General features: G+C 52.5%; 1 protein-coding gene across 3 annotated transcripts in view; it reads left to right on the top strand.

The window, feature by feature from the left end:
* LOC148477101 (docking protein 1-like) overlaps positions 1–22923 on the top strand; it is a 510241-nt gene extending 487318 nt beyond the window's left edge. For all 3 annotated transcript variants that reach the window (XM_088457210.1, XM_088457211.1, XM_088457212.1), the window contains one exon: positions 21192–22923. In XM_088457210.1, the coding sequence (XP_088313336.1) occupies positions 21192–22583 (1392 nt within the window). In that variant the 3' untranslated portion in view covers positions 22584–22923. The remainder of the gene's footprint in view (positions 1–21191) is intronic.
* The last annotated feature ends 588 nt before the right edge of the window (positions 22924–23511 follow it).

Here is a 23511-nt window from a genome sequence, read left to right as displayed (position 1 = left end):
TTCATTACTTCCAATGTATCTCCTGTATTACTGTATATTATGCTAAACACCCCCCACACACTAGCTTTCCGCCAGGAAACAGTGGCGCCAATAGGGCGGGGGGAGCGGGTACTAATTACCTGGGCCAGGGCTTCCTGGCTGGGGGACCGGGTCCGCTGCCCCCCCCCTCCCTCTTGCTAACACACTCTGCTGTGTGTTGGGCTGCACTGGGAGACTGGGATCCGCAGTAGTCTCTTCTGCCTGTGGGGGGCGCGATCACACTGGCTATGCGCCGGGCTGAGGGGCTCACAGCGCCCCTCTCCCCAGCACGTAGTACCACTGCAAAATTATTATTATATTAATCCTAAGGGGGCATTACCACGCCTCCCGCGATTAGGCCACACCCCCTTCACCCAGGCCCAGCGCGCCTGCCAGTAATCACCTATTATATATGGGTAACAGACGCCTGATCTGGGACTGAAATCAGTCCCCAATATCCTTTCACAACAAAGGCTAGCAATACAATGCAAGGAGCAGACTTACCATGGCTTTCCCATCGGGGTATGTGCTCGGCACTCGTGTATGTGTAGAGGTAGGTCGGCAGATGCGCCGGCTCTGCCTGATGCTTTTCAGTTTCGTGCTTGATCCGATGCTCCATCTCCTTCCCCAGGGTAATAGTGATTGGTGTTGTGTGAGTGGTGCCATCACCCAGGGCTATAGGGAGGGGTTTGTGAGCAGTGCCATCGCCCAGGGCCATAGGGTGGGGTGTGTGAGCGGTGCCATCGCCCAGGGCCTTACGGAGGGGTGTGTGACTGGTGCCATCGCCCAGGGCCGTAGGGAGGGGTTTGTGAGCGGTGCCATCGCCCAGGGCCGTAGGGTGGGGTGTGTGAGCGGTGCCATCGCCCAGGGCATAGGGTGGGGGTGTGAGCGGTGCCATCACCCAGGGCATAGGGAAGGGTGTGTGAGAGGTGCCATCGCCCAGGGCCATAGGGTGGGGTTTGCGAGCGGTGCCATCTCCCAGGGCCTTAGGGAGGGGTTTGTGACTGGTGCCATCGCCCAGGGCCGTAGGGAGGGGTTTGTGAGCGGTGCCATCGCCCAGGGCCGTAGGGTGGGGTGTGTGAGCGGTGCCATCGCCCAGGGCATAGGGTGGGGGGTGTGAGCGGTGCCATCACCCAGGGCATAGGGAAGGGTGTGTGAGAGGTGCCATTGCCCAGGGCCATAGGGTGGGGTGTGTGACTGGTGCCATCGCCCAGGGCCGTAGGGAGGGGTGTGTGAGCGGTGCCATTGCCCAGGGCCGAAGGGAGGGGTGTGTGAGCGGTCCCATCGCCCAGGGCATAGGGAGGGGTGTGTGAGCGGTGCCAATGCCCAGGGCATAGGGAGAGGTGTGTGAGTGGTGCCATCGCCCAGGGCATAGGGTGGGGTGTGTGATCGGTCCCATCGCCCAGGGCTATAGGGAGGGGTGTGTGAGCGATGCCATCGCCCAGGGCATAGGGAGGGGTGTGTGAGCGGTGCCATCGCCCAGGGCATAGGGAGGGGTGTGTGAGCGGTTCCATCGCCCAGGGCATAGGGAGGGTGCGTGAGCGGTGCCATCGCCCAGGGCCGTAGGGTGGGGTGTGTGAGCGGTGCCATCGCCCAGGGCATAGGGAGGGGTGTGTGAGCGGTGCAATCGCCAAGGGCATAGGGAGGGGTGTGTGAGCGGTTCCATCGCCCAGGGCATAGGGAGGGTGTGTGAGCGGTGCCATCGCCCAGGGCATAGGGAAGGGTGTGTGAGCGGTGCCATCGCCCACGGCATAGGGAGGGGTGTGTGAGCGGTGCAATCGCCCAGGGCATAGGGAGGGGTGTGTGAGCGGTTCCATCGCCCAGCGCATAGAGAGGGTGTGTGAGCGGTTCCATTGCCCAGGGCATAGGTAGGGTGTGTGAGCGATGCCATTGCCCAGGGCCATAGGGAGGGGTGTGTGAGCCGTGCCATCGCCCAGGGCCGTGGGGTGGGGTGTGTGAGCGGTGCCATCTCCCAGGGCCGTAGGGTGGGGTGTGTGAGCGGTGCCATCGCCCAGGGCCGTAGGGAGGGATGTGTGAGTGGTGCCATCGCCCAGGGCCATAGGGAGGGGTGTGTGAGCGGTGCCATCGCCCAGGGCTGTAGGAAGGGGTGTGTGAGCGGTGCCATCACCCAGGGCTGTAGTGTGGAGTGTATGAGCGGTGCCATCGCCGAGGGCCGTAGGGTTTGGGTGTGTGATTGGTGCCATCGCCCAGGGCCGTAGGGAGGGGCGTGTGAGCGGTGCCATCTCCCAGGGCTGTAGGGTGGGGTGTGTGAGCGGTGCCATCGCCGACGGCCGTAGGGAGGGGTGTGTGAGCGGTGCCATCGCCCAGGGCCGTAGGGAGGGGTGTGTGAGTGGTGCCATCGCCCAGGGCCGTAGGGAGGGGTGTGTGAGTGGTGCAATTGCCCAGGGCATAGGGAGGGGTGTGTGAGCGGTGCCATTGCTCAGGGCATAGGGAGGGGTGTGTGAGCGATGCCATCGCCCAGAGCCGTAGGGTGGGGTGTGTGAGCGGTGCCATCGCCCAGGGCTGTAGGGTGGGGTGTGTGAGTGGTGCCATTGCCCAGGGCATAGGGTGGGGTGTGTGAGCGGTGCCATCGCCCAGGGCCATAGGGTGGGGTGTGTGAGTGGTGCCATTGTCCAGGGCATAGGGAGGGGTGTGTGAGTGGTGCCATTGCTCAGGGCATAGGGAGGGGTGTGTGAGCAGTGCCATTGCTCAGGGCATAGGGAGGGGTGTGTGAGCGGTGCCATTGCCCAGGGCTCTAAGGAGAGGTGTGTGTACGCGGTGCCATCGCCCAGGGCATAGGGTGGGGTGTGTGAGCGGTGCCATCGCCCAGGGCCGTAGGGTGGGGTGTGTGAGCGGTGCCATCGGCCAGGGCCGTAGGGTGGGGTGTGTGAGCGGTGCCATCGCCCAGGGCTGTAGGGTGGGGTTTGTGAGCGGTGCCATCGCCCAGGGCCGTAGGGAGGGGTTTGTGAGCGGTGCCATCGCCCAGGGCTGTAGGGTGGGGTTTGTGAGCGGTGCCATCTCCCAGGGCCTTAGGGAGGGGTTTGTGAGCGGTGCCATCGCCCAGTGCCGTAGGGTGGGGTGTGTGAGCGGTGCCATCGCCCTGGGCCTTAGGGAGGGGTGTGTGAGTGGTGCCATTGCCCAGGGCATAGGGTGGGGGGGGTGAGCGGTGCCATCACCCAGGGCATAGGGAAGGGTGTGTGAGAGGTGCCATCGCCCAGGGCCGTAGGGTGGGGTGTGTGACTGGTGCCATCGCCCAGGGCCGTAGGGAGGGGTGTGTGAGCGGTGCCATTGCCCAGGGCCGAAGGGAGAAGTGTGTGAGCGGTCCCATCTCCCAGGGCATAGGGAGGGGTGTGTGACCGGTGCCATCGCCCAGGGCATAGGGAGGGGTGTGTGAGCGGTGCCATCGCCCAGGGCATAGGGTGGGGTGTGTGATCGGTCCCATCGCCCAGGGCTATAGGGAGGGGTGTGTGAGCGATGCCATCGCCTAGGGCATAGGGAGGGGTGTGTGAGCGGTGCCATCGCCCAGGGCATAGGGAGGGGTGTGTGAGCGGTTCCATCGCCCAGGGCATAGGGAGGGTGTGTGAGCGGTGCCATCGCCCAGGGCCGTAGGGTGGGGTGTGTGAGCGGTGCCATCGCCCAGGGCATAGGGAGGGGTGTGTGAGCGGTGCAATCGCCCAGGGCATAGGGAGGGGTGTGTGAGCGGTTCCATCGCCCAGGGCATAGGGAGGGTGTGTGAGCGGTGCCATCGCCCAGGGCATAGGGAAGGGTGTGTGAGCGGTGCCATCGCCCACGGCATAGGGAGGGGTGTGTGAGCGGTGCAATCGCCCAGGGCATAGGGAGGGGTGTGTGAGCAGTTCCATCGCCCAGCGCATAGAGAGGGTGTGTGAGCGGTTCCATTGCCCAGGGCATAGGTAGGGTGTGTGAGCGATGCCATTGCCCAGGGCCATAGGGAGGGGTGTGTGAGCCGTGCCATCGCCCAGGGCCGTGGGGTGGGGCATGTGAGCGGTGCCATCTCCCAGGGCCGTAGGGTGGGGTGTGTGAGCAGTGCCATCGCCCAGGGCCGTAGGGAGGGGTGTGTGAGCGGTGCCATCGCCCAGGGCCATAGGGAGGGGTGTGTGAGTGGTGCCATCGCCCAGGGCTGTAGGGAGGGGTGTGTGAGCGGTGCCATCACCCAGGGCTGTAGTGTGGAGTGTATGAGCGGTGCCATCGCCGAGGGCCGTAGGGTTTGGGTGTGTGATTGGTGCCATCGCCCAGGGCCGTAGGGAGGGGTGTGTGAGCGGTGCCATCGCCCAGGGCCGTAGGGAGGGGTGTGTGAGTGGTGCCATCGCCCAGGGCCGTAGGGAGGGGTGTATGAGCGGTGCCATCGCTCAGGGCCATAGGGAGGTGTGTGTGAGCGGTGCCATCGCCCAGTGACGTAGGGAAAGATGTGTGAGCGGTGCCATCACACACAAAATACATACAGTCATGACACGTGGCTTTGCTGAATCGCCGTAACCCATGGCGATGGTCATAAGGTGAAATGCCTTTATGGTGCAAGTTACAGTTTGGTAGCCGCGTTCTTTATACGGCACTCTGAGAAGCCGCGTTCTTTATACAGCACTCTGAGAAGCCGTGTTCTTTATATGGCACTCTGAGAAGCCGCGTTCTTTATATGGCACTCTGAGAAGCCGCGTTCTTTATACGGCACTCTGAGAAGCCGCGTTCTTTATATGGCACTCTGAGAAGCCGCATCGTTTATACGGCACTCTGAGAAGCCGCGTTCTTTATACAGCACTCTGAGAAGCTGCATTCTTTATAGGACACTCTGAGAAGCCGCGTTCTTTATAGGGCACTCTGAGAAGCCGCGTTCTTTATACGGCACTCTGAGAAGCCGCGTTCTTTATATGGCACTCTGAGAAGCCGCGTTCTTTATACAGCACTCTGAGAAGCCGCGTTCTTTATATGGCACTCTGAGAAGCCGTGTTCTTTATACGGCACTCTGAGAAGCCACGGTCTTTATACAGCACTCTGAGAAGCCGCATTCTTTATAGGGCACTCTGAGAAGCCGCGTTCTTTGTACGGCACTCTGAGAAGCCGCGTTCTTTATACGGCACTCTGAGAAGCCGCGTTCTTTATACGGCACTCTGAGAAGCCTCGTTCTTTATACAGCTGTCTCAGAAGCCGCGTTCTTTATAGGGCACTCTGAGAAGCCGCGTTCTTTATACGGCACTCTGAGAAGCCACGGTCTTTATACGGCACTCTGAGAAGCCGCATTCTTTATAGGGCACTCTGAGAAGCCGCGTTCTTTATACGGCACTCTGAGAAGCCGCGTTCTTTATACGGCACTCTGAGAAGCCTCGTTCTTTATACAGCTGTCTCAGAAGCCGCATTCTTTATAGGGCACTCTGAGAAGCCGCGTTCTTTATAGGGCACTCAGAGAAACCGCGTTCTTTATAGGGCACTCTGAGAAGCCGCGTTCTTTATACGGCACTCTGAGAAGCCGCGTTCTTTATACGGCACTCTGAGAAGCCGCGTTCTTTATACGGCACTCTGAGAAGCCGCGTTCTTTACACGGCACTCTGAGAAGCCGCGTTCTTTATAGGGCACTCTGAGCAGCTGCGTTGTTTATACGGCACTCTGAGAAGCCGCGTTCTTTATAGGGCACTCTGAGAAGCCGCGTTCTTTATATGGCACTCTGAGAAGCCGCGTTCTTTATAGGGCACTCTTAGAAGCCGCGTTCTTTATACGGCCCTCTGAGAAGCCGCGTTCTTTATACGGCCCTCTGAGAAGCCGCGTTCTTTATACGGCACTCTGAGAAGCCGCGTTCTTTATATGGCACTCTGAGAAGCCGCGTTCTTTATACAGCACTCTGAGAAGCCGCGTTCTTTATATGGCACTCTGAGAAGCCGTGTTCTTTATATGGCACTCTGAGAAGCCACGGTCTTTATACAGCACTCTGAGAAGCCGCATTCTTTATAGGGCACTCTGAGAAGCCGCGTTCTTTATACGGCACTCTGAGAAGCCGCGTTCTTTATACGGCACTCTGAGAAGCCGCGTTCTTTATACGGCACTCTGAGAAGCCTCGTTCTTTATACAGCTGTCTCAGAAGCCGCGTTCTTTATAGGGCACTCTGAGAAGCCGCGTTCTTTATAGGGCACTCTGAGAAGCCGCGTTCTTTATAGGGCACTCTGAGAAGCCGCGTTCTTTATACGGCCCTCTGAGAAGCCGCGTTCTTTATACGGCACTCTGAGAAGCCGCGTTCTTTATACGGCACTCTGAGAAGCCGCGTTCTTTACACGGCACTCTGAGAAACCGCGTTCTTTATAGGGCACTCTGAGAAGCTACGTTGTTTATACGGCACTCTGAGAAGCCGCGTTCTTTATAGGGCACTCTGAGAAGCCGCGTTCTTTATATGGCACTCTGAGAAGCCGCGTTCTTTATAGGGCACTCTGAGAAGCCGCGTTCTTTATAGGGCACTCTGAGAAGCCTTGTCGTTTCTACGGCACTCTGAGAAGCCGCGTTCTTTATACGGCACTCTGAGAAGCCGCGTTCTTTATACGGCACTCTGAGAAGCCGCGTCGTTTATACGGCAATCTGAGAAGCCGCGTTCTTTATACGGCACTCTGAGCAGCCGTGTTCTTTATACGGCACTCTGAGAAGCCACGGTCTTTATACGGCACTCTGAGAAGCCGCATTCTTTATACAGCTGTCTCAGAAGCCGCGTTCTTTATAGGGCACTCTGAGAAGCCGCGTTCTTTATAGGGCACTCTGAGAAGCCGCGTTCTTTATACGGCCCTCTGAGAAGCCGCGTTCTTTATACGGCCCTCTGAGAAGCCGCGTTCTTTATACGGCCCTCTGAGAAGCCGCGTTCTTTATACGGCACTCTGAGAAGCCGCGTTCTTTACACGGCACTCTGAGAAGCCGCGTTCTTTATAGGGCACTCTGAGAAGCTGCGTTCTTTATACGGCACTCTGAGAAGCCGCGTTCTTTATACGGCACTCTGAGAAGCCTCGTTCTTTATACGGCTGTCTCAGAAGCCGCGTTCTTTATAGGGCACTCTGAGAAGCCGCGTTCTTTATAGGGTACTCAGAGAAGCCGCGTTCTTTATAGGGCACTCTGAGAAGCCGCGTTCTTTATACGGCCCTCTGATAAGCCGCGTTCTTTATAGGGCACTCTGAGAAGCCGCGTTCTTTATATGGCACTCTGAGAAGCCGCGTTCTTTACACGGCACTCTGAGAAGCTGCGTTCTTTATAGGGCACTCTGAGAAGCCGCGTTCTTTATACGGCACTCTGAGAAGCCGCGTCGTTTATACGGCACTCTGAGAAGCCGCATTCTTTATACTGCACTCTGAGAAGCCGCGTCGTTTTTTACGGCACTCTGAGAAGCCGCGTTCTTTATACTGCACTCTGAGAAGCCGCGTCGTTTATACTTTACTCTGAGAAGCCGCGTTCTTTATACGGCACTCTGAGAAGCCGCGTTCTTTATACGGCACTCTGAGAAGCCGCGTTCTTTACACTGCACTCTGAAAAGCCGCGTTCTTTATACTGCACTCTGAGAAGCCGCGTTCTTTATACAGCACTCTGAGAAGCCGCGTCGTTTATACGGCACTCTGAGAAGCCGCGTTCTTTATACGGCACTCTGAGAAGCCGCGTTCTTTATACGGCACTCTGAGAAGCCGCGTTCTTTATCCGGCACTCTGAGAAGCCGCGTTCTTTACACGGCACTCTGAGAAGCCGCGTTCTTTATCCGGCACTCTGAGAAGCCGCGTTCTTTATACGGCACTCTGAGAAGCCGCGTTCTTTATACTGCACTCTGAGAAGCCGCGTTCTTTATACGGCACTCTGAGAAGCCGCGTTCTTTATACGGCACTCTGAGAAGCCACGTTCTTTACACTGCACTCTGAGAAGCCGCGTTCTTTATACTGCACTCTGAGAAGCCGCGTTCTTTATACGGCACTCTGAGAAGCCGCGTTCTTTATACTGCACTCTGAGAAGCCGCGTGCTTTATACTGCACTCTGAGAAGCCGCGTCGTTTATACGGCACTCTGAGAAGCCGCGTCGTTTATACGGAACTCTGAGAAGCCGCGTTCTTTATACTGCACTCTGAGAAGCCGCGTCGTTTATACGGCACTCTGAGAAGCCGCATCGTTTATACGGAACTCTGAGAAGCCGCGTTCTTTATACGGAACTCTGAGAAGCCGCGTTCTTTATACGGCACTCTGAGAAGCCGCGTTCTTTATACGGCACTCTGAGAAGCCGCGTCCTTTATTCTGCACTCTGAGAAGCCGCGTCGTTTATACGGCACTCTAAGAAGCCGCGTCGTTTATACGGCACTCTGAGAAGCCGCGTCATTTATACGGCACTCTGAGAAGCCGCGTCGTTTATACGGCACTCTGAGAAGCCGCGTTCTGTATACGGCACTCTGAGATGCCGCGTTCTGTATACGGCACTCTGAGATGCCGCGTTCTTTATACGGCACTCTGAGAAGCCGCATTCTTTATACGGCATTCTGAGATGCCACGTTCTTTATACGGCACTCTGAGAAGCCGCCTTCTTTATACGGCCCTCTGAGAAGCCGCGTTCTTTATACGGCACTCTGAGAAGCCGCGTCGTTTATACTGCACTCTGAGAAGCCGCGTTCTTTATACGGCACTCTGAGAAGCCGCGTTCTTTATAGGGCACTCTGAGAAGCCGCGTTCTTTATACGGCCCTCTGAGAAGCCGCGTTCTTTATACGGCAATCTGAGAAGCCGCGTTTTTTATACGGCACTCTGAGAAGCCGCGTTCTTTATATGGCCCTCTGAGAAGCCGCGTTCTTTATACGGCCCTCTGAGAAGCCGCGTTCTTTATACGGCACTCTGAGAAGCCGCGTTCTTTTTACGGCACTCTGAGAAGCCGCGTTCTTTATACGGCACTCTGAGAAGCCGCGTTCTTTTTACGGCACTCTGAGAAGCCGCGTCGTTTATACGGCACTCTGAGAAGCCGCGTTCTTTATACGGCACTCTGAGAAGCCGCTTCGTTTCTGCGGCACTCTGAGAAGTTTGGACGTCCCTGTTCTAAAGCAGATTCCCGTCTGTTCCTAAACCCTTATCTTGCTGCAAACCAACCGTGTTAGTGGTGCTGCAGATTCCGAGGATCCGTGCAGCCTTCTATATCTACTTTTGTGAAAACAGTGCCTTGGGGTCCCCCACACAATGGTAGTTACAATCCCAGATGGGGTGCAGGGTCTCCCCACATTTTCCATTACCAAGCATCAGCCTTTACCAGCAGTAAAGTTCATTTAATAACAGACTATTGTCATTTACTGGCACACTACACTACAAGCTAGTCCTGTCATGCCCACTTTACATAGCTGCCATGGCATGCTGTCACTTGGAGAACCAGAAGTGCCAGCATGTGCTGGCATCCAGCAACCATTGAACTTGCCATGGCTGCTCCCATTCATCTCTATGGGATGAGAGGCTGTAACGTGTAAGTCACATATGGGCAGATTCAGCACCGTATATTATATATAGAATTTGCTTAGTCCCTATGTCTCGAGCGCTCTTTGAATTTGAATATTTTAAAGACTAATTAATGTGATTCTTTTGCGATGGATTTCAGCAGCAATAAATTACACAATGTGGAATAAAACTGTATAAAATGTGATGGACAAAAAACAACATAAATGCTTTGGTATAACTAACCTGAAATGTCAAGAAAACGAGCAGAACACAGAGCCGGCGCCGTGATCAGGAGGAAGCGGGATAGGGGTCACCGTGCGGGTGCTGTTCTCGCGCACTACTGCGCTGTCTGTGCTCTCACATGGACCCAGCGCCCCAGACATGTGCAGACACTGTTTACGTTCTGGCCAGTTCGCCTCCTGTTTGGCCACCTGGCTGCGTGACGTAGCTATTATATAATGAGGGCGTGCGTGCGGGCGGCACAACACGTGAGGCTCTTCCGTCAGCTACTTTCTCCAACACGTTGAGTCCAGGCTCGCAACTCCCAGACAATCAGCACCGGGTTTGCACCTCGAAAGCTCTGCTTTCCATGAGAGCTGCCAGCTGATTGGCGGGAGGTTGGGAGACGGTGACGTGGTGTAACAGTGAATTATCATTTGCATCTATAGGGGCTCAGCTTGCAATACCCCCTGGAAACGGACCATTTTGCTTCAGAGTCAATGAACAAATATATCATCACACTTACAAATCGCTATAATGCTTCCAGCCGCGACTGTCAGAGCAAAGTGCTGGTTAGTGCAAAATTCGGGAAGACCGTACGTTTTTTGTCCCCCAGGTTTTCTGTGGCTTCATAAAATCCTGGTGGTTATTTTGCAGGTAACCAAACACTGTCTTATATTATAGAAGACTGCACGGATCCTTTATACAAAGACCTCAAATAGTCATATATAGAAAGTGCGCACCCTCCGGGGTGTAATGACCTCTATGTATAATTATATTATGGAAGACTGCACAGATCCTTTATACAAACACCTCAAATAGTCATATATAGAAAGTGCGCACCCTCCGGGGTGTAATGACCTCTATGTATAATTATATTATAGAAGACTGCACGGATCCTTTATACAAAAACCTCAAATAGTCATATATAGAAAGTGCGCACCCTCCGGGGTGTAATGACCTTTATGTATAATTATATTATAGAAGACTGCACGGATCCTTTATACAAAGACCTCATATAGTCATATATAGAAAGTGCGCACCCTCCGGGGTGTAATGACCTCTATGTATAATTATACTATAGAAGACTGCACGGATCCTTTATACAAAGACCTCATATAGTCATATATAGAAAGTGCGCACCCTCCGGGGTGTAATGACCTCTATGTATATAAATATATTATAGAAGACTGCACGGATCCTTTATACAAAGACCTCAAATAGTCATATATAGAAAGTGCGCACCCTCCGGGGTGTAATGACCTCTATGTATAATTATATTATAGAAGACTGCACGGATCCTTTATACAAAGACCTCAAATAGTCATATATAGATAGTGCGCACCCTCCGGGGTGTAATGACCTCTATGTATAATTATATTATAGAAGACTGCACGGATCCTTTATACAAAGACCTCATATAGTCATATATAGAAAGTGCGCACCCTCCGGGGTGTAATGACCTCTATGTATAAATATATTATAGAAGACTGCACGGATCCTTTATACAAAGACCTCATATAGTCATATATAGAAAGTGCGCACCCTCCGGGGTGTAATGACCTCTATGTATAATTATATTATAGAAGACTGCACGGATCCTTTATACAAAGACCTCAAATAGTCATATATAGAAAGTGCGCACCCTCCGGGGTGTAATGACCTCTATGTATAAATATATTATAGAAGACTGCACGGATCCTTTATACAAAGACCTCAAATAGTCATATATAGAAAGTGCGTACCCTCCGGGGTGTAATGACCTCTATGTATAATTATATTATAGAAGACTGCACGGATCCTTTATACAAACACCTCAAATAGTCATATATAGAAAGTGCGCACCCTCCGGGGTGTAATGACCTCTATGTATAATTATATTATAGAAGACTGCACGGATCCTTTATACAAACACCTCAAATAGTCATATATAGAAAGTGCGCACCCTCCGGGGTGTAATGACCTCTATGTATAATTATATTATAGAAGACTGCACGGATCCTTTATACAAAGACCTCAAATAGTCATATATAGAAAGTGCGCACCCTCCGGGGTGTAATGTCCTCTATGTATAATTATATTATAGAAGACTGCACGGATCCTTTATACAAAGACCTCATATAGTCATATATAGAAAGTGCGCACCCTCTGGGGTGTAATGACCTCTATGTATAATTATACTATAGAAGAGTGCACGGATCCTTTATACAAAGACCTCATATAGTCATATATAGAAAGTGCGCACCCTCCGGGGTGTAATGACCTCTATGTATAATTATATTATAGAAGACTGCACGGATCCTTTATACAAAGACCTCAAATAGTCATATATAGAAAGTGCGCACCCTCCGGGGTGTAATGACCTCTATGTATAAATATATTATAGAAGACTGCACGGATCCTTTATACAAAGACCTCAAATAGTCATATATAGAAAGTGCGCACCCTCCGGGGTGTAATGACCTCTATGTATAATTATATTATAGAAGACTGCACGGATCCTTTATACAAACACCTCAAATAGTCATATATAGAAAGTGCGCACCCTCCGGGGTGTAATGACCTCTATGTATAATTATATTATAGAAGACTGCACGGATCCTTTATACAAACACCTCAAATAGTCATATATAGAATGTGCGCACCCTCCGGGGTGTAATCTATAAATAGAGATTATATCTTCTCAATGAATAATTATACTTCTTAATAAATAATTCTCCACCTCTGTTGAAAATGTTCTCTCAGGGCGATGATCCTTAATTTTCTACGGCTACTTTTCCTCCATAGAGTCTATAAACAAGAGAAGAAAATCTATTGTATATAGTGATATATTCCGTGTTCTCCCCGGGCTGTTTTCTGCGGGAGCATCACCCGGCACTTTCCCCTGCCGACCCCTCCTGTGGAACGCTGGCCTCTGAGGTGACCGGAGGCTAAAGAAACCTCCAATCGCTTCAGAGGCCAGCGCTCCCAGTGATGCAGTGCGCGGGTGACGTCATGACTGGGAGCGCTTGCCTCTGAAGCGAGGAGCCTGCCCTGCGTGCCTACTGCATCTAGTGAGATCCAGTCAGAGCGAGGCAGTGGGAGCGCGAGCGGCGAGCAAGTTAAGGTAAGTTCTGGGGCTGGGACCAGTCTGGGGGCACTGCCTAAGGGGCACTGTATAAAGGGCACAAATACAGGGGGCACTGTATAAAGGGCACAAATACAGGGGGCACTGTATAAAGGGCACAAATACAGGGGGCACTGTATAAAGGGCACAAATACAGGGGGCACTGTATAAAGGGCACAAATACAAGGGGCACTGTATAAAGGGCACAAATACAGGGGGCACTGTATAAAGGGCACAAATACAAGGGGCACTGTATAAAGGGCCCAAATACAGGGGGCACTGTATAAAGGGCACAAATACAGGGGGCACTGCCTAAGGGGCACTGTATAAAGGGCACAAATACAGGGGGCACTGTATAAAGGGCACAAATACAGGGAGCACTGTATAAAGGGCACAAATACAGGGGGCACTGTATAATGGACACAAATACAGGGGGCACTGTATAAAGTGCACAAATACAAGGGGCACTGTATAAAGGGCACAAATACAAGGGGCACTGTATAAAGGGCACAAATACAAGGGGCACTGTATAAAGGGCACAAATACAAGGGGCACTGTATAAAGGGCACAAATACAGGGGGCACTGTATAAAGGGCACAAATACAAGGGGCACTGTATAAAGGGCACAAATACAGGGGGCACTGTATAAAGGGCACAAATACAGGGGGCACTGTATAAAGGGCACAAATACAGGGGGCACTGTATAAAGGGCACAAATACAGGGGGCACTGTATAAAGGGCACAAATACAAGGGGCACTGTATAAAGGGCACAAATACAGGGGGCACTGTATAAAGGGCACAAATACAGGGGGCACTGTATAAAGGGCACAAATACAGGGGGCACTGTATAAAGGGCACAAATACAAGGGGCACTGTATAAAGGGCACAAATACAGGGGGCACTGTATAAAGGGCACAAATACAGGGGGCACTGTATAAAGGGCACAAATACAGGGGGCACTGTATAAAGGGCACAAATACAGGGGGCACTGTATAAAGGGCACAAATACAAGGGGCACTGTATAAAGGGCACAAATACAAGGGGCACTGTATAAAGGGCACAAATACAGGGGGCACTGTATAAAGGGCACAAATACAGGGGGCACTGTATAAAGGGCACAAATACAGGGGGCACTGTATAAAGGGCTCAAATACAGGGGGCACTGTATAAAGGGCACAAATACAGGGGGCACTGTATAAAGGGCACTTTTGACTGAGAGCCAGTGGGGGAGCAGCCTGAGACCTGTCGGGCTGGATTGGTAAGGGAGATACCCCTTTCTCCTTCAGGGTCCATAGGGGGTCCACAGGGTTGACCTTTGGGTATAGCTGGATCTGGATCCATGGGCACCACGCAGTTAAAGCTTTAGCTGCTCCCAGGATGCACTTGGGTCCATCCTCTATATCCCGCCCCCGAGCCACAGCACCTCAGTTTGAGTTGGTGCCCGGCCGGAGTCGGGTCACCTGCGCAGGGGGGGCTGCAGGAGCAGCCCCCAAAAGCTTTTTATTTAAAAAAAAAAAAAGAGCCTGTTAGATTTTTTACACAGAGGCTCTCTAGTGTGGCAGCGACGGGCTGTCTATGCAGACGCCCACGCTGCCGCTCTCCTTCCCCGCTGGCGCCGCGACGCCAGTACTGCACTGGGGATCGCGGCGGGGGGGGCCAGACTCCGTACTAGCCGGACTCTGGGTACCTCCCTGGACTGCTGCTGGAGTCGCCGGGGATAAGGTAAGCCGCGAGTCACCGATTAGCGGCGGCTCGTGGGCGTTGCCTGCAAATGCAGTCCTTTGCCCCCGGTTCTAGGGGACAGACCGGGGGCTGCTAGCGGTGGCGGCAGGCTCCCCCTCTGAGGAGGATTACCCCGTGGGACCACTAGACCACCAGGGATATATTGGCAAGCGGGAAGCCGGCAAGCCCTGGGGTTAATAGGCTAGCCAGGGGAGGAAGCCTTCCCTGTCTTGCGGCTCCTCCAGTCAGCTCAGTGCGCCTTTCAGCACGCAGTCTGGCCTCGCTGAGCAGCAGACTCTTCGGCCACTCCTCCTCTGAGGTCTCTGGCGGCCATTTTCTCTGTGCAACGCAGATCTCAGGGAGCACCCTGTGTACCTCTCCCCTGATTTAAGGACAGTGTACACAGCACTATAGCCCTCCCAGACACTGAATCTGGGAGGTTGATTGTAGTGGAAAGGTGCAGTGAGTATATCTTCCTGCATGGTATGTGACTTGTGCTAGTGCTGCCTGTCTGTGCTAATTTCTACTTACTGTCAGCCTATACCTATCCCTTTCCTTCTCCTACAGCCCTACAGGTGTGTGGGGGAGGGGCGTTTCTACTGACCTCACTTATATAGATCACGTATTTGTGAGGTTCGTCACATACAGTTGTGTGCTACACAGTGCCATATTGTGGGCTGTTGTTCAGCACACCGGTGAGTGCGTTTACTTCTGCCCTGTTGCCAGATATATTTTTTGACTATATAATATATTCTGTCATGTCAGACGAGGAGGTTGAGCGCTCAGTGGCTCCGGTGTTGGCCTCCTGCGGACGCTGTTCTGCAGGAGTAGATAGGGAGGATTTGTCACAGGATGGCCTGTGTAGTCGATGCCAGGTGGCTCCTGGCCCATCCAGACCTTCTCTGACGCAGGAACCACCGTGGGCGATGTTTTCTCAAGTGCTGGTGTCTATTGCGGGCCGTCTGTCGGTCCCGACTGCTCTCCCTACTAGGGCGTTACCCCAGCCGACCATCCCCCATTCCCCGGGTGTCCCGCAGTTATTGCGGAGTCCTCCTGGGTCTTAGTCAGTGGGTCCCTATGCGGGGTTGCCTATGTATATACAGGCTTCCCCTGTGCCGCAGCAGCCTGTGGTACCTTTTCAGGCCCCTATGGCGACTCCTCCACCCTGGGTGGATGTGCTCTCCAACTCCGTGCAAAATTTGGCGGCCGCATCCTCGGCTTTTCAGTCCATGTTGCAGACTGACATGCCTTCTAGGGTTTCAAAACGCCCACTCATGGCACGGGCGGCTCAGGTGTCGGACTCAGAGGGATCCTCAGATGATGGGGAGGTCCCTGATGACACTGACTCGGACGCCTCGGTCCAGGAAATGGATACCAAGCCGTCCATTCATGTGCGAGCACTGGTTAGGGCGGTGCGAGCCATTCTATTTATAGAGGATGAGGCACCTGTTCCTAAGTCGAAGTATCCTAGTTTCAAAAAAACTTAGGTGGCTTCTGCGGTGTTTCCCCTGTCGGATCAGTTGACGGATCATATGGCGGTAGCTTGGCAGGCGCCCAGTAAGAGATTCCTTCCTCAGAAGTGGTTGGCTTCTAATTATCCCTTCCCTGAGGCACATTGTAAAAAATGGGGAAACTCCACCGGCGGTGGATTCCCATGTCACCCGTTTAACTCGGGGCGCTACCTTACCATTACGTCTATATCCTCGCTGAAGGATCCCACGGACAGGAAAGTTGAGACTTGCTTAAAGTCTATTTACTCCCTCTCCGGGGTGGTGGCCCGACCGTCCATGGCCATCTCCTGGGTGGCCAAGGCCATTGAGGGGTGGGCCAATGCATTGGAAGATACCTTCCCGGACGACGCTCCGGATGTCCAGAGGGCGTTGTTGGGACAGATGAGGGACGCTGCTTCTTACATTGGGGAAGCCTCTTTAGATGCTAGTCTGCTGACTTCGCGGGTATCGGCTGCAGCGGTGTCTGCCCACCAATCCTTATGGTTGCGGTCCTGGAGAGCGGACTCTGATTCAAAGAAAGGCCTGGAGGCCTTACCTTTCAATGGGGAATTACTATTTGGTCCGGACTTGGACAAAATAGTGGATACCCTGGCTAAATCCAAGTCGGCTTTCCTCCCTTCGGCGGCACTGCCTGCTAAGGTTCGGAGTTCGGCTTTTCGTTCCTTTCGGGTTCAGGGTAAGGCAAAAGGTCAGTCCTTCCCTAGACAAACGGCGAGTAAGACTGCCTCTAAACCCAAGAAGCACGCCTGGAGTGCTCGGCACCCTTCTTCCAAGCAGGAAGATAAACCTGTGGCCTGATGGGGGACCTCAGAGTGGGAGGCCGACTTCTTCTATTTGCCCAGTGCTGGCACAATACCACCACGGATGCCTGCGTTCGAGAAGTGGTCTCCCAGGGGTACACCCTGTCTTTTCGGCACAGACCGTCCCACCAGTTTTTCTGCATGAGTCCTTCTCAGGACAAGACCAAGGCGTTACAGATCCAGGAGGCTATAGAGTCCTTGCTGAAAGCAGGGGTCATTGTTCCCGTTCCTCAATCACAACGAGGGATGGGGTATAATTCGTCTCTGTTTCTGGTGCAGAAACCCAATGGATCTCATCGCCCTATCCTCAACTTGAAGTCTTTGAACAAATTCCTCAGAGTTCCCAAGTTCAGGATGGAAACGTTACGTTCCATCATTCTGGCGATGGAACCGGGGGGATTACATGGTGTCCCTGGATATCCAGGACGCCTACCTCCATGTTGCGATAGCACCTTCACACCGGTATCTGAGGTTCGCTATCCTTCAGCACCACTATCAGTTCCGGGCGCTACCCTTTGGTCTCTCCACGGCACTGAGGGTGTTCACGAAGATTATGGCGGTCATGGCCGCAAATCTTCGGAACCAGAATGTACGGCTGCTGCCGTATCTGGACGACCTCCTGTTGCTGGCAAGCTCCCCGGAGGTACTGCTTCAACATCTCCACCTGACGATCGCTTGCCTGCAAGCACACAGGTGGTTGATAAACTGGAAAAAGTCCTCCCTGATTCCATCACAGCGGATGGTTCATTTGGGAGCCCTGCTGGATTCGTGTCAGCAAATGATCTTCCTGACTCCGGAGAAGGTCGCCTCCCTACAGCTGCGGATACGCAGTTGCCTGAGCAGTTGCCGCCTGTCGGTCCATTCGGCTATGAGAGTTCTGGGGTCCATGGTGTCGACATTCGACATGGTGGAATTTGCCCAGTTCCATTCCCGGCCTCTATCGGAATGGAACGGGTTACCTCACCGGCCCCGCTCTCAGGTGCTAGTGTTGTATCCGGATGTTCGGCAATCTTTGGCTTGGTGGCTTCAGACAGCTCATCTGGTCGAGGGCGCCCCTTTTGGATCCCGGACAGGGTCCTGCTCACGACGGATGCCAGTCTCCGGGGTTGGGGGGCAGTGACCGGCTCATTGTCTCTCCAGGGTCGTTGGTCTGCGGAAGAAGCACTTCTCCCCATCAACATCCTGGAACTGCGGGCAGTATACAGGGCCCTGCAGTCGTCCGGTCCCGCTCTTCACGGAAGGGCGGTACAGGTGCAGTCCGACAACGCCACCATGGTGGCATATATCAACCACCAAGGAGGAACTCGCAGTCGGGCAGCGATGTCGGAGGTGTCTCGCATCCTGACTTGGGTGGAGTGTCACATTCCAGCGATCTCGGCGGTCTTCATCCCCGGAATCCTCAATTGGGAAGCAGACTTCCTCAGCCGTCATGACGTGCATCCCGGGGAATGGTCGCTTCACCCAGAGGTGTTTCAGTTACTCGGGACAGGTGGGGACTGCCGCAGCTGGACTTGATGGCCTCCCATCACAATCACAAGTTGCCCGTTTACGGGTCAAGGACAAGAGACGCAGGCGCAAGTCTGGTGGACGCGCTGTCGGTGAAATGGACGTTTCACCTGGCGTATCTGTTTCCTCCGATATCCCTACTTCCTCGGGTTCTGCGGAAATTTAAGCAGGACGGCGGCACGCTCGTGCTGGTGGCTCCGGCGTGGCCCAGATGTCCTTGGTACTCCGATTTCAGGAGCCTCTCCATCGACGCTCCGTACCTTCTTCCTCAGCGTCGGGACCTGTTGTCTCAAGGGCCCTGCATTTACCCAGATCTGGGTCGGCTGTCTTTGATGGCGTGGCTCTTGAGACAGCCGTCTTGAGGTCTCGGGGCTTCTCCAGTTCGGTTATTGGTACCATGCTCAGGGCCCGCAAGCCTGCTTCAGCACGGATTTATCACAGGGTGTGGCACACTTACTTTCAGTGGTGTGAGTCCAGACATTATGATCCTCAGGTGTTCCGAGTTTCTAGGATCTTGGAATTTCTTCAATCAGGATTGGACCTCGGCTTACGCCTTGCATCTCTGAAGGTTCATGTGTCCGCCTTGTCCGTGTGGTTTCAACGGCGGATTGCAATACTGCCGGATGTTCACACCTTTTTCCAAGGTGTTCTCAGGATCCAGCCTCCTTTTGTGCCTCCTTGGGACTTGGCGGTGGTTCTACGGGTCCTGCAGGGTCCTCCGTTTGAGCCTCTTGAGTCGGTGGAGCTCAAGTGGCTGACATTTAAGACAATTGCTTCGGCCAGGAGGGTGTCTGAATTGGGGGCGCTTTCCTGTTGCCCTCCTTTCCTGATTTTTCACCAGGACAGAGCGGTGCTCTGCACTCGTCCTGAGTTTTTGCCCAAAGTAGTCTCGAAGTTCCACATTAATCAGGAACTTGTTGTGCCAGCTTTTCAGTCCCCTGATCTTTCAGCTGGTGAGACTTCCTTAGATGTGGTCCGGGCGCTTAGAATCTATGTGGACCGGACGGCTTCGGTTAGGAAGTCTGATTCCTTGTTTATCCTCTTTGGTTTCCACAAGAGGGGTTGGCCTGCCAACAAACAAACGTTAGCCCGTTGGCTTTGTTCCGTTATTTGTGAGGCTTATGCACAGGAGGGTTTACCTGTGCCAGCCTCTGTTAAGGCTCATTCCACTCGTTCTGTGGGTCCCTCTTGGGCTGCTAGACGTGGTGCTTCTGCTGTTCAGCTGTGTAAGGCGGCCACTTGGTCTTCAATTCAAACGTTTTTGAGGTTCTATGCGTTTGACACCTTCGTCTCTCAGGATGCATCCTTTGGGCGCCGGGTGCTCCTTTCAGCACAGGAGCGTCCCCGCCCTTAGTTGAACTGCTTTGGGACATCCCCAAGGTCAACCCTGTGGACCCCCTATGGACCCTGAAGTAGAAAACAAGAGATATGGTAAGAACTTACCTTTGTTATCTCTGTTTCTACGAAGTCCATAGGGTCCACAGGGCGCCCGCCCTGACGCACCTGGCTTCAAATGGGCTGTGTGGCTGGTCACCGGTTTTCCATCTCCCATTTCTGTGAGTATGGTTTCTTGTGTGTTCCAGTCTTCCTTCTCTCTGTTTAGTCTCCTCCTCCGGCCTTGGCTGCTTACCAACTGAGGTGCTGTGGCTCGGGGGCGGGGTATAGAGGATGACGGACCCAAGTGCATCCTGGGAGCAGCTAAAGCTTTAACTGCATGGTGCCCATGGATCCAGATCCAGCTATACCCCAAGGTCAACCCTGTGGACCCTATGGACTTCGTAGAAACAGAGATAACAAAGGTAAGTTCTTACCATATCTCGTTTTTCCCGGCGCGCATAATTGCGAAGGCCCACACCCGGCTACTTCTTGATGCCACCCAGCTGGAAAAAATTCCTGGGGAGAGCACTGATATTGTTTATTTATTCATAAAATTCATTAAAATCTTTGCCCCAAAGTAACACACAGAGCAGTGTACCATATTGAGGGGCGTGCAGATATCTCACACCCAAATGCACATATCTGAGGTTTTTCCAACTACCTCCCGAGTATAGGTGTTTGGAGCACTTCCGGTTATGTGCAAGCACAGCCGCCCCTCACTCCCTCCACCCGGATCGCTGTTCCTCCTTATCCACCAATGTGTTTCGGCTTTCATATAGCCTTTATCAAGGTGTATACCCCTGGTGGACTCTTCTCCTTTATATACTCTTATGTCCCTTCTCATTGGTCCCTGCTGTCCACACTCCAATAACGTATATAAACATCAAAAAATCCCTTTCAGGCACTCCCAGTAATTCATCTACATTACATGTGTTCCCTATATAAAACTTACATTTTTATTTTACCTTTATCTCCCCATATATGTAGATAATTTGTTGGACAGTCTGGCGTGCGTGCCACCTGTGGAACGCATGCTCCTTCTTGTTTCGTCGCTACCTAGGCGATACCGCAATCACCAGTATTCCCGCGGATACCTCTGGAGTTGATCGGAAGTGATGTCAGTTTTGGCGTCGCTTAGGCAATACTAGACGCTGGAATACATATGTTCCATTTTCCCAGATGCATCTGACTCAGTCACCCCTGTATGTGCTTAGTGACCGTAAACCCTAAAATCAATTATCCATCATTCCCAATATTAGCCCCATTCCAGGATAATTACATTAATAATGATTGAGGGTAGATAAGGGGAGACCGTTGCTACTGCTTTTTAATCATAAAGATGCAGGAGAGGGAGGAATTGTGCGCTCGGATATGTCAGTATCTCAGATGCCTGTAAGATCATATAATATTCTATCATTTCTTTTGTATCTGCAGTTTTATGTCTTCATATTTGTTTTTGTATTTGTGCGCTCATCTGCAGGCATATCTAACATAACTTTTACATTGCCAGGTCATGTTTTCCTTCGAAGCTGGCAGAAGATGTTCCTCAGGTCCTGGAAACTTTACATTTGAGACATCCCAAGGTCATGAGATTTTCCAGAAAGTGGAATCTTCCATTCGGGCTCAGCAAGGTCCAGAAAAGCGACTAAGTTTCCCCCCCCTGGACACAGAGTCTCCCACAGACAACACCTCATTAGGATCGGACCCTGGTGGATATGAAGTCCAGGCTATAAGTGGGATAGTAAGGAAGGATGCAGATGATAAAGCACTGAAAAGTAGAGTTCTTCCCAACCTCCCGTTGGTTAAACCTACTCAGCCCCAGCACCTTCTTGACCCTTCTTCTCTTGCTTCAGTGCCTGGGAAATCCAACACTCCACCTCGCTCTCCAGTTGGCCGTTCTTTAAGCCACCACTGTGCGGATAATGAGCAGCTTGGCGTGTATTCGGAGCCAAAGGATTCTGTCAAGGGTGTAAAACCCCATTTTGATCCACTGTACTCTGATCCTGTGGACAGTGTGGCTAGAAAAGATGTCAGGTCAAATAAAGATTTGAGCTTGGCATCCCCCCTTTATTCAGATCTCTATGAAAAGGTCGGCTATGAAGTAGTAGGAGGAAGTGTCTCTTCCAAAGTACTGAGCCTTTCTACATCTGCTGAAGGATGTGAGGAGCATATCTATGATGAGCCAGAGGGCATAGCACAAACCACGGTCTCTCCTCTGCTATACTCAGAAGTACGTATGGAAGCTGCAGCCTGGAAAAAACAGGCTAATGATGAAAAGCTTGGCTCTGAGTACCCAAACACCACTGATTACTCTCTACCCAACTTCCAGGGTCCACGCAGTCAACCTCGTAATAGAGCAGGTCCCAAACCTGTTCCAGCTCCAAAGCCTCAAGGAAAGCTTCTATCAAAGCTTTCAGGGAATGATGGGGACCCTGAAAAGATACCAGTACACACTCATGTCACCCAGTCAAACAGCAATAACAACAACGGCAACACAGAACCAGTATACAGTCAGGTGCAAAAACCAGGGACGGTAAATGTCAAGGAAGCTAAACTAAAATCAACGCCACCCTTTCCACTGCCAGCTAAACCACAGTCAGTACCGCCTCTGCCACTGACAGCCAAACCACCATCTGAACCATCTCTGTGTAGGTCAACCAAACTACAATCAACTCCGTGTCTTCCAATGTCAAACAAACCACATCCATCGCTGCTACCTGCCAAACCTCAGACTGAGCAAGTCAGACCTGGGCTTGTGACTCATCCTGTTATAGACAAAGAGACCGGCGTCACGTCACTGTCAGGTCACAAGTCTGATCAGTCTCCGCAGGTTCTGGAAAAGGGAGTTTCTGTTGATGAAAAGTATCTGTCTTTGATCTATGAGGATATGGGTATTTTGTGAATGGTCCATTGAAACGTCCACCTGTCCTTCCCTCTCACTGAGATAATGTCTGAACATTTTAGTGACACTGTAGCGGTGTAGGGAGGCAATCCAAATAAAGTGTTAGTTGGAAATCTAGTTTCACATCCAATGTCCCAATGAATGTAGTTCTACTCTTTGTATCCATCCTACATGTGAAACTTGGCTCCTCTTTGTAACTTTTCCCAGTTGTATCTTTTCCAGTAGAAATCCAGTATGCCATCTTTTCCCCTGCACTGAGGTCAGATCTCCTGTGCCTCTACCCACTATTACACAACATCATGGTTACATGCCAACATGACAAGCATTGTTTTAATAAATTACATATGTGAATTAATTTATGTCTGATGAGCAGATATAATGGGGCTGCAGGTACCTGTGTATGGTGAGCAGGATGTACATAGGACAGAAGACCGCCATCTAGGGATCCAGCTCACCTGCAGGTACCTGTGTATGCTGAGCAGGATGTACATAGGACAGAAGGCCGCCATCTAGGGATCCAGCTCACCTGCAGGTACCTGTGTATGGTGAGCAGGATGTACACAGGACAGAAGACCGCCATCTAGGGATCCAGCTCACCTGCACTTACCTGTGTATGCTGAGCAGGATATACATAGGACAGAAGACCGCCATCTAGGGATCCAGCTCACCTGCAGTTACCTGTGTATGGTGAGCAGGATATACATAGGACAGAAGGCCGCCATCTAGGGAACCAGCTCACCTGCAGTTACCTGTGTATGGTGAGCAGGATATACATAGGACAGAAGGCCGCCATCTAGGGATCCAGCTCAGCTGCAGTTACCTGTGTATGGTGAGCAGGATATACACAGGACAGAAGGCCGCCATCTAGGGATCCAGCTCACCTGCACTTACCTGTGTATGGTGAGCAGGATATACACAGGACAGAAGG

The sequence above is a fragment of the Taudactylus pleione genome, unplaced genomic scaffold (genome assembly GCF_031769625.1).
Source record: "Taudactylus pleione unplaced genomic scaffold, aTauple2 ptg000747l, whole genome shotgun sequence".
NCBI classification, from domain to species: domain Eukaryota; kingdom Metazoa; phylum Chordata; class Amphibia; order Anura; family Myobatrachidae; genus Taudactylus; species Taudactylus pleione.
The sequence above is the reverse complement of the archived record's forward strand: the minus strand, read 5'-3'. Positions and strand labels throughout refer to the sequence as shown.